Source organism: Phoenix dactylifera, unplaced genomic scaffold (genome assembly GCF_009389715.1).
Source record: "Phoenix dactylifera cultivar Barhee BC4 unplaced genomic scaffold, palm_55x_up_171113_PBpolish2nd_filt_p 000026F, whole genome shotgun sequence".
Lineage (NCBI taxonomy): Eukaryota > Viridiplantae > Streptophyta > Magnoliopsida > Arecales > Arecaceae > Phoenix > Phoenix dactylifera.
Genome location: NW_024067667.1, coordinates 1,364,723 through 1,376,241, shown reverse-complemented (window position 1 = coordinate 1,376,241; position 11,519 = coordinate 1,364,723). Strand labels below are relative to the sequence as shown.

General features: G+C 38.3%; 1 protein-coding gene across 1 annotated transcript; it reads right to left on the bottom strand.

The window, feature by feature from the left end:
- Positions 1-7,851: 7,851 nt before the first annotated feature.
- LOC120104559 lies at positions 7,852-8,988 on the bottom strand. Its single transcript, XM_039115880.1, has 5 exons — positions 8,879-8,988; positions 8,708-8,800; positions 8,506-8,607; positions 8,090-8,419; positions 7,852-7,986 (listed from the first exon to the last, which is right to left on the bottom strand). Exons 1-4 carry the CDS (start codon positions 8,972-8,974, stop codon positions 8,171-8,173), a joined length of 540 nt encoding a protein of 179 aa, XP_038971808.1. The 5' UTR covers positions 8,975-8,988; the 3' UTR covers positions 7,852-7,986; positions 8,090-8,170.
- Between the last annotated feature and the right edge of the window lie 2,531 nt (positions 8,989-11,519).

Here is an 11,519-nt window from a genome sequence, read left to right as displayed (position 1 = left end):
ACTTTGCTGCATTCTCAAGGTTAGATCCATTCAAATGAACAAGAACATATATATATTTTCAATTTAAACAAATATACTGAGAGTAATGAACTTATAAATGAAGTATCAATTTAACTTATAGCATGCTCTAGATAATTGCTTGTTAATCATCAAAATAACACTATCATCCTCACATATATATATATAAAAATATATTTCATGAATTTCAGAGCATATAACATGATTTTCAAATAAAATTTAACATGTCTGACTCATTTTACTGAATGCAAAACATATATCAAAACATAATTAATTTATTAAATAATTCAGAAATCACACTTGAAGTATTAAGTTACTTACATCTTCTCGCTTGATTCCTACTTCAGGTAGACGGATCAGGTTCACCTGTTAAAGTTTAATTAATTTCTTGTTAATTTCAGACTAAGCAAAATTCAAAAATAATACTATTGGACATGGCCCAACAGAGCCCAAAGTTGGCCCATAATGGGCACGGCCTGATAGGGCCCATATCGGACTCGGCCCAATGGGCCCGCATAGACTCGGCTAAATAGGGCCCCCAAGGTTGGCTTCTAATTTGTTCATTTATACAATAAGATTTATTGCAGGGACTAATACTTAATTACAGGGTACTATTCTATAATAAAACTTGAGTGAGGGGACTAAATAAATATAGTTGGGGGCCTTTATGTAATAAATCTTTCCTATAGGGATCAAATACAAATTACAGGAGTCCCTATTTCTGAAATAGCATACTGCCAAGGGCTTAACTGCAAAAAATCTGTTTATTGGTCAAATGGGTTTGGGTTTCGGATCCCGGGTTTCGGGTTCGGGTTCTAGTTCAGGTTCAGGTTCAGGTTTGGGTTCGGGTTCGGGTTCGGATTCTCGGGTTTGATCTGGATCCAAGTTGGGCCCATGGGGGTATTGCCCAACTGGGCCCAACCGGACTGGACTGGGCCCAAGTTGGGCCTGCAGTGGACTGGGCCCAACGGCCCAGTTTGGCCCGTGATGGGCCTCCTCCTTCCCCAAACTCCCCCCCCCCCACGAACAGGGGGAGAAGAAGAGACGGAGGAGAGAGGGAGGTGGCCGGCGGGGGTGGCCGGCTTGGGTGGCCGGGGGCCACCCCTCGATCGACTGCCAGCCAGCCGCCATGGCGGCCGGCGGCGTTGCAGGGACCGACGGGGAGGAGAAGCAACCGAGATGATGATCTCGGCTGCTTGGGCTGAAACAGAGGAGAGGAGGATCTCGACGGAGGAGGGCTTACCGGCGGTCGACGGAGGTGGCAAATCCCGGCCGAGGGAGGCTCGGTCCGGCGTCAAGCGACGGCGGCGATGTTTGAAGCCGAGGGGTTGGATCTCGGAGCAGGGGAAGCTCGCGGAGGGGATCCGGGCGGCGCTCGGTCGGGAAGACACACCGATCGGAGAGGAGGAGGAGGGAAGGAGGAAAGAGAAGGAGGAAGAGGGCTCGGTTTGCCCTAGGGAGGAGGATTTGGGGGGTTTTTATCACCCCCCTCGTGATGGCTCTCCACCGCGAAGATCGCGGCGGCCGAGCGAGATCCGCGGCCGCGGTTCGGCCGCGGATGAGCTGGAGGGGGGGTGCCGCGGGACTAGCGACATCCCCGCCCCGATCATCCCCGAAAGAGCCGGAGAGGATCGCAAATCGCGATCCTCTGTTCCGGCCTTCCAAAAAGAGAACGGGACTGAAGTCGGCAGGGGCTGCCGACTTCAGCCCGTGTCTCACATCTAGTCAAGAAGACTACTTAAGATCCTTGTTTCCTTTCTTCTAAAAAAATATAACTAATCAGGGATTTATTTTGGCGCTTCCTAAAATATTATACATAAGAAAATTTTTATTTTCATTTACTGAATTCGTTGGTTGTCTAATGATCCAGATTTTTCTTAAAGACAACTGATTATAGCTGGTAGAAAGTCCAGGATGGATGGCTAGTACTATAATTTGGACAAAAAGCTAGGGTTAACTCTGGAGAATGTACGTGGATAATTTCATAATTTAGGCAGCTTTTAAGGGTCATAACTGATATATGTCTCGGATGTTTATAAGCATCATTTTTTCATTTTTAATCAATCAATGTTCATAAAAAAAAGTCTCTATTTCTAGGTCTTCACATTCTCCTCGAATCCACGGTGACCGTCGATCTCTCCGGGAGCCATCTCCACCATGTTGCATTCACTTGTTGGTAGCAGGTAAACATTTGGTACCTTAATATTCTCTTCAATTCCATTCATTTATAAACCATAAACACCTCAAAAAATTCCAATCTCCAAGATCTATTTATATATAAATCAATGATGGAAACCATGCCTCCACCAAACCATAAACCCCTCAAAAATTCCAATCTCCAAGATCTATTTTATATAAATTAATATGTTCTTTTCTGATTTTAATTTCATAGAAAACAGGATGATTACAGGACTTTTTGATTCTTTTTTCTTTTGCATTTATTTGATTTTTTTGGCCATAATCATGTAAATAGTTATATTTTCAGCTAAAGTTATTGGTCTCAGGATTGATGCGGCTGCTCTTCCTATCTTGGATGAAATGAGATATTTATACATAAAATTATACACACTAAAGGAGTGGAACATGGTGACAGAGGACAAAACAAACCATTGCTAGATTCCGAAATTACATGCCTAAATCTGTTTTCTATGATCTTGGCACATTTCAGAGATTCTGAAAAAAAAAATGATAGTTAGATGAGAGTGAGGATTCGAAAAAGTGTCCCATCTTCCCACTTGCAGCTTGTTTTGGCGAACCAATCCACTTCTTGCATTAGGGAATTAAGTGTAATAATCAAGAAATTTTTAAAGGACTGTGATTATACTCGAGAGTTGCAAGTTGCTTGGTGAAATATATATTGGAATCATCTACACTAAATCACCATTTAAATCTGAACTGATTCCTGATCTTATCAAAAAAAAATCTGCTAGTGTTATCAGAACTTTGCTAAATGCTTAAATGTACTATTGTAAGAATCAAAAGTTGGTTACTTGAATCTTTTTTCCCCTGTTATTGTTAAACTTTGTACAACAGATCCATAACAGTCAATTATGAAGATCAAATAAATGTGTTATGTTTTTTTTTCTTTCAAAAAAGTAAGTGTTATTATGTTTGTTTACCTTTCTTTCTTTGATGGAAAGTGAAGGAAGTGATAAACTTCCTCAAATTTTATTATAAAAGTATAAAAAAAGTTACAGTGATGATTTACAAGAGAATATGAGAGAGAAGAAACATGAAATGAGGAACTAGAGAATGGAAGACAATCTGAGAGAAAGAGCCTTGTGGCTTTGAGATGATTTAGACGAATATAAGTTATGCCACACAGAAAAAGATTGGAGGGTTTTATGTAAAATAGAAGCTGCTGAGGACTTCCACTAATAAAAGATCTTGAAATTTCTTTTGTGCCATATATGCCACATATGAGCCATGAATAGCTGATCTCATCTTTTCCCTATAGTAGAGTGTGCTTTGCTTCTCCTTCATAATGACAAAAAAATCTGAAGATCATGAAGCAAACCCCTTATATGGAGACAAGATAGAATAGACGACCAAACAGCTCCAGTAAATGGGGGCATCTAATGAAGAGATGTGAAACCATCTCTGAACGGGCACCACATAATGGACAACTGATGCTGATTCTCTATCCTTTCATCCAAGCCAATCATAAGAAAATTTTGATTTTCTTTGGCGCATTAGCCTTCCAAATTATTTTGTTGAATTGCTAAAGCATACCACCATGATTGATAAACTTGGAGTATGACTGAACACTGTAATTCCCATCTGTGCAAGATTTCTACATTGAAGCATCAAAAGAGCTTGAAGGGCGGACAGTGGAGAACAAATCCATAAGCTTATCCGGCTATGTTGATTTGAAGAAAGAGAGAGGGCCAAAAACTTATTAAAGTTGCAACTGAAGAATTTTGCTTTATAAATCTAAGATAAAGATCATGAAAAAGAGAGGCACTAGGTGCAGAGCTAATCTTCCACAGCTTTGCAAAATCTAATTATTTCACCATTACCTAATTTGAAGGCAGTGCAGTTCCAAAAGGCAACTAGATCTTTACAGATTTCCTTCCAAATAGGAGAAGCTTTGGACAGTCTTCTCCTAACCTGCATGCCGAACCTGCTCCTCAAGTAGTACGTTGTATTAATTTGTCTCTTCTATGAAGTCTCTCAAAGAATAGCCAACCGGACTTTTAAGCAATTTCCAATCCCATTTCGCCAAAAGTGAGAGATTTAGATTTCTTAGATTTTTTACGCTCAGGACACCCTCTTCCTTATCCTGACATACTGAATCCTAATTAACCAAATAGTGGAATCTGCTAATATGCTCCTTACCTTTCCAAAAGAACACTCTTTTTAAGTAATCAACACTATTAATAACACATTTTGGAAGCTTAAAGATATACATATAAGAAGAAGGGAGGGCTAGTTAGTACTGCACTGATAAGGCAAAGCCAACTACCCATTCGTAACAGTCTACCTTTCCAGGAGGCAAGTCTCTGACTCATCTTCTCTATTAGAGGTAATCAACATTGTTTAGGTAGCTTCTTATCATAAAGTGACAGCCCAAGGTAGGTAAAAGGTCAATTTTCTTGTAATTCACCAAAATGGTACAGAGTTCTGCTTCAACCTCATCCATGTTAATGCAAATTACTGAATTGTTGTAAGAAATTTATTTTAAGTCCTGAAGCCTCTTCAAATGCAAGTAGAATGGCCTTAATAACAGTAATACTATCTTATTTCCGTCTACAAAAAATAAGTGAGTCATCTGCAAAATGTCAGCTCTCAAGTTATGAAAATGTAGTAACTCCCCTATGCCTTCAATCAGCCCAATATTTCCTGCATGCTTAAGTAATCTAGAGAGTACATCTGCAACCAAAATAAATAAAGCAGGAGATAGTGGGTCACCTTGCCTCAACCCTTGCTTGCATTAGATCCACTTGCCAGGAGCGCCATTAACCAAGAAGGCCACTATTGCAGAAGAGAAAAGGGAGGGAAGCCAACTACACACAGAACCTTGGAGGAAATCCTCTACCAATCAATAGAGAAAAAGGAAATCCCAATTAACTCTATCAAAAGCTTTCTCAAAATCAAGCTTGCAGAGGTACCTAATCTCTTATAATAGGCAAGCATCTCGTGTGCACTTAGGAAGGTTTTAAAAATTCATCTACTAAATACCGACTGAGATTCATCCACTAGAGCTGGGAGGAATTTTATAAGTCTAGAAGCTAGAACCTTAGTAATAATCTTGCAAGGGCTGCCAAGGAGAGTGATAGGATGCAGAACCTGGACTGAGCATAAGCCTGTCTTTTTTTGAAATTAGAGACACATAGCCAAAATTGATTCTGTATAAATCCAGAGTTTCATTATGAAAGTCTTCAGGAAGGGCCATAATGTCATCCTTCAGTAGATTCCAATACCTCTTAAATAAGTGAAAGAAAAACACATCCTGGGAACCTTTGAGCCACCTAAGGAAAAACACTGCATTTTTAATTTCATCCTCTGAGAAATCATCAACCAAGGATCTCAAATCAACTGAAGGGATGCCATAAAAAAAGATTCCAACTAATTGACAGATTCAAAGTTTGAAAGGAGCCAAAGAGAGATTATAAAATTGGTGCAAAAGTAAGGCAATCTTGTCATTATTCGAGTAGTCTAAACCATTGTCCTCTAGTAACGACATGTGACCTCTTCTCCTCCTCCCAAAAGCAATTTTGTGAAGAAAGATAGTATTTCTGTGACCTTCCTTGAAACAAGTAACTCTAGATCTTTGCCTCCAATAAAGTTTTTCCCTTCCATAAATTTCATGCAAAGATTGTTCACTACAAGAATAATGGTCATTAGCGACACATTTTTTTGGCCTTTAACGACGCTTTTAAGCGTCGCTAAAAACCATCCCGACGCTTTCGTAAGCGTCGCCTATGCTACAGTGGAGAAAATGTTTTCCGACGCATCGAAAAGCGTCGAAGGCTTTCCCGACGCTTCTTAGCGTCGGCAATTGCAAAATTAGCGATGCTTTAAAGCGTCGCTAGATGTCGTGTAACGACGCTTTAAAGCGTCGGTAGCTAACGACGCTTTAAAGCGTCGCTAATTGATTTCTGGTCGAAATTTTAGCGACGCTTTAAAGCGTCGCTAATTGATTTCTGGTCGAAATTTTAGCGACGCTTTAAAGCGTCGTTAGAATATTAATTTTTTTTAAAAATAATTTTTAAAATTTCTAAATCCTGTTTACAAAATCAAAGCCCCATCATATTATGTGAAGGGCTTCTCTTGAGACTGTTGAGTTTATTTGATGAACCGCATGGATGAGACTCCGCATACAGTCCGTTCTACCAGCGTGCATGACGTAATTTGTCGATGGCTATCATTCGGCGGTCCTACCTGATACACCGTTTTCTTTTCTTGCAAAAGAAAACCATTCCTCTTGTTATATTTCTCCTTTTATAGAAGTACGTACCATCCTGTGCTGATCCAAACATGCTTATGACCAAGAACCACTCAAGTCACATTTATCACACAAGATGGCAAGCCTTAAATCGGCATTATATACGGAAAGGTGGAGATAAATAATAAGCAAACGATTATCAAGTTCTTTGCCAAAAGAAACTTTTCTCCTCATGAGAGGAATGCATCAAATGGCATCCAGTAAGCAACGAAAGAACTCAAAATTAGCACTCACAAAAGAATAGATAACACTGTTAAAGAACTCATATGCATTTTATTAAAATCATTCGAAGAATAGAATGCATTTATTAAGCACAGGTTTTCCATTACTCACAGACAGACTTATTAAAATTGGCTGCGTTTCTCCTCGGCCAAGAGAAGGAACTCTGTACGAGTTCAACAAATGCTGAAGAAAAAAAGAAATTAAGAAAGCAACTAGAAAATTGAAGTTATCCTTTCTGCAAACAACTTCCGAAAGAATCTCATGCAGAAGTCTCGTCATCTGAATCCTATATATCATCTCTAGAGCTTCTATAGAGGCAGAAAAAAAAATGATATATCAGATAACTTTGAATCCTATTAAGTGGGAGGAGCTTCATCAATCAAAAAACAATGACCAGCATTTATGCCATTGAAGTTCAGCTCTCTGTAGATCGAACAAGCCTATAAAATTTAAATGAAACTTCATATTGGAAGAACATTATTATACCTGAGCCAAGTACCTGTTGCTTTGCAAAGGGAAATAGAACTTTGAAATTAGTTCAATTGCTTTTTGCCAAAACAGGGTCGTAGTCACAAGCCTCACCAGCCTTTACAAACCTACCTTTCACACGCTTTCTAGTATCTGCTCGGACCTTGCGTGAAGCATACCTAATTTGTTTCCCAAACCTAAAAATTACATCATCCAAAACCTGTTAGAATATTAAAAACTGTTTCTGATTATCATAACACGGAATAGATTATTATGTCTGCAACTTGAGGAACAAATGCTGCCAGTCACATATGCAAAACATACACAAGAGTCTTCATGAAAATGTCTTTAGGTAATGCTCCGTATAATAGATGTAATAAGGGGGTGACTAAAGAGCCATGCAGAAATGTGAAACAATGCCATGCTATTTGCACTCATGAAATGTTGAAAAATGATATAACATCATTCCAGATAATTCAACAAAATGAAGCTCAAACAATTTGGGCCATTTCATGGTATCTAGATATATTGGAAGGATGGGAAATAGTGTCCTAGTTCTTGCCTTTCAAGGAGATGAAACTATTAGAACCCTAAACCCTAAAACAAAGCCTAAAGTAAATCATTAAATCAGTAGCATCACCAACCCATTTGATAATAGTGAAGGCCAAAACTCCAGTTCAAGGGTAGAAGAGAAGAGCAACAAGACAGCATTTAGGAAGTACAAAACAATGTACTTCAAAAAGCATAAAAAAATACATATAAACTCCAAAATAAATGCTTCAGGGGTCGCTAGCATCACCATCTCTACGTGCAGATGAACTATCAGGAACCTGTAATAAAAAAACTAAAGCAGTTAAGAATACGAAAATTATTAAACTCTTTAAGAAAAATATGATACTTATGCAAAATGTTCAAGTAGATGTAGTAATTTACTTGAGGAGGGACAAACTGATGCAACAAAGATGTAATCTGATTAATCTGAGCCCTCAAAGATTGCATCTCTGTCTGGTGGCTCTACTTCAACTCTTTTATCTCTGCCTTCAGATCATTAACCTCTGCAGTGCTACTACTCTGTCTAACATCTTGAGTATATCTACCCACTGCAGACAACTGAGTGGGGGTAACTCCAACGCCATAACCCCTCACTCGACCAAAACGCTCCGAGCCCATCAACTCGGTAAACACCTGAGCTTCGACACCTCTGGTGTTGCCGATTGAAGATGACTCTCCGATACGCTCTGAAATAAGGGATGTAGCTCTGTCCTATATCTCTCAAAAACAATCAAATTAATTTTTGAAAAATTAAAATATATAAAAAATCATTGCAGAAATTATTAATAAATACATACAACTATATCTCTCGACTCCTCTCGGACAAAGCTGCCATCTCGGTGGGTGTGAGTCATCTTATAGAACTCCACCTCACCAGGTTTCCTCCCATGGTCTTCCATCTACAACAAAAAGTATATTGGAAGAGTTTCATCTTATAGAACTATATCATGATACATGCTATATGATACAAGAGTTTCAAAAAGTTTCAAAAAAACTTACGAATTCAGCTCTGAGCCTCGCATAACTCTTCGAGCCTGAAGTATGAGGAATTGTCTGAGATGCTCGTGCGGCTCGACCAATGTCAGAATATGTCTACCACGAAAAAATTAAACATTGTAATATATTAAATATATTAAACATTATATAAGGTATTGAGAGAGAATACACAACCTGTCCTCTCTCGGAAAACCAATAGTGAACAAGCTCCCTCCACTGATGATGGTATACATCAGGAGGACAAACACGAGCAACCTCCTCCTCTGTCATACCCTCGCGCTTCCAGTCGGCCTTCAATTTCGACTTATATTCTTTCCATTTGCGGTTGAGGGACTTTAGCACCCAATCATGGCTCTCTGGAGGGAGCACAAACTTTTTCTACACCAAAACAAAAGAATGTTATAATAATATTAAATCAAAAAATTAAATTTATAATAGTAAGCAAATTAACATACAATAGCTATCAAATTAACAATATTAAATTCAATTCTTTACCTGTACAAATTTAAGAAGCTCAACTTTATAAGAAGGAAGCATATCATTCCACTTATGATAGTTGAGCGGACACAACTGACCCCTACGTGCAACTGATCCTAAGAAACTTGATAAAAGGCTTCCAGCCCTCTTGATGGGCTGCCCTAGTTCGTTGCATTCGACGACCATCTTCTCATCCTCACGAAGCTGCCACACATCCCGTGCTCGAGAGGAACCCCGTGTCAACCTCACTCTCACTTGTTCATCTATAAAAAATAATAATTAAAACATTGGAGGCAAATTAATTAAAATAATTAGATTGTAAATGAACTTAATATATGCACTTTAAATCAAATTACCTTGGATATGCAAGTCATCCATAACCTCCTGGCCTGGATGTTGCTGAGACTGGAACTCATGCTGAGACTCGGACTCGTGCTGCTGGGGCTGCTGGGATCGCATGGACTGAGCAGAAGAAGATCCCACCTGAGACTGCTGGAACTCCATATCTCTGAATCGTTTTCCTCGGTGCATTTTGTTACCTAAGCAAGTACTTAAGCAATTGAAATCTGTTTAAAAATGCAAGAGTAACTAATGTATAAATCATAAAATATTAAAAACAATGGATGAAGCACAAACCTTTTCTCCAACTAGGCCAGAGCAGACAGAAAATTTCAAGCATTATAGGGTTGCGGATTGGGTTGCAGGAGATCGTTTTTTTTTAACCCTATAAAATCATTATAGGGTAGAATAAACCAAAAAAATGTACAGGTACAATTATCCATACAGGAGCCAAGTCAGCCAGGGAAAAGAATCCTGGGGCAATTCCATACATATCAACAGTTCAGGGATTTAAACAAGTATCCAGGGGTGCGCAAATGCATGTTCAGGGAGGGGAGAAATACTAATCATATCAACAGTTCTTACTTTTTTGAAAATTGGGTTTATACAACTCACTTACATCCAAATACCAAATGCAAGAAACATATACTTGATTTTAAAAGAGGCCAACATAGTATAGAAACAATATACAATATTAGAGTAGCAGAAATTCATATTTGACTATGTCCATGACTTGAAATGAACTGCACGTATCAGACTGCCTAGTTTCTAACTCCACATTTATACTTGATGGTGGAACAAATTAGTATTGAAGAGTTATTGGCATTTAAATTAGTATTGGAGAGTTATTCGCATTTGTAATGTCGTTTAATGTCGTTTCCTCGAGTTGTAAGTTAGGTGATTCTGATATCATTTCCTAAAATTGATTATTGGTCAATAAAAGAGAGATACTTATAAAATGATTTTCCTTTTTAGTTGATACTTCATACTACTTGATTTTCTCCATAAAGATTACATGTTTGCTTTATCTAATAAAGATTTTAATTTATGCATATATTTACTGTTTAAGTGTCTTGAGGTCGTTTTCCTCACCTCAAGGTAACATGTTTTCTAAGCCAAAATTTCCTTTCTACTAATTACATTTTGAAACACATATCAACTGGGCCAAGCAATAAACTTGTATTATTAGAAGTCCACAAGAGACAGATAAAGGTACTGCCACACCTAATCTGAATATTCAGGTTTATCCAATAGAAAACCATCTACCTGCAAGCTTAGAGATGCATGGACAGCAAATACAATTATTGAGGAAAAAATGATATAAAATTAGATAAATGAAATTTTATGTTAAGCTACTTTGCCTTCGAGTGCTTGATGATGGTAGAAGTAAAACTCTTCAAGAATTATCCAAGTTCAAGAAACTAATTTCTAGGAGTATAGAGTCCGCGATTAAGAAGAATGATATTTGAAACAACCCAGGTCATTGAAACCAAGCCCCAATGTCTTGTTTTACCAATTGTACTAGTTGGCACCTTTATATTAGCAAACAAAAAGCCGTAAAAGGATAGTAAAAAAGAGATTAAAAAGCCATAGATAACAGATAATCATATTAACTGATATCCGAGATATATCAATTTATATCAGCTTAGAAAAGCATAGTTACTAAGAGCTGATATTTAGTATCAGACCAGTAAGCGCCCACTACCAATACAATTAACCCGACAAGACTTGAGCTTTTCCTTTTTACCAGGTCCACTTTAGTCTGTGTATGTTCATGCCATCTTCGTCGGTTCTCCCTTGATTTTGTCACTAACAAGTGGAATTGACGCACTTCTCTCGCATTCCTTAATTCTTACCTTATCCTGTCTAGTATTAATCCAAAACCATCACATCATTCTCATACTGGCGCATCCACTTTATTTTCTCAGGCCCTCACTGTTCTGCAACTTTATGAACAATCCAAAGTGCTGGCCTCATGTTTCGTAAATTTGTCCTGGAG

What these genes read in the sequence shown, in the direction of transcription:
- LOC120104559 (XM_039115880.1), bottom strand. Translation starts at nt 8,974, where the DNA reads ATGACAGAGGAGGAGGTTGCTCGTGTTTGTCCTCCTGATGTATACCAT. An exon ending in GGTTTTCCGAGAGAGGACAG is followed by an intron (nt 8,801 to 8,878) that starts GTTGTGTATTCT and finishes TTTTCGTGGTAG; the next exon opens with ACATATTCTGACATTGGTCG. An exon ending in AGGAGTCGAGAGATATAGTT is followed by an intron (nt 8,420 to 8,505) that starts GTATGTATTTAT and finishes TGAGAGATATAG; the next exon opens with GACAGAGCTACATCCCTTAT.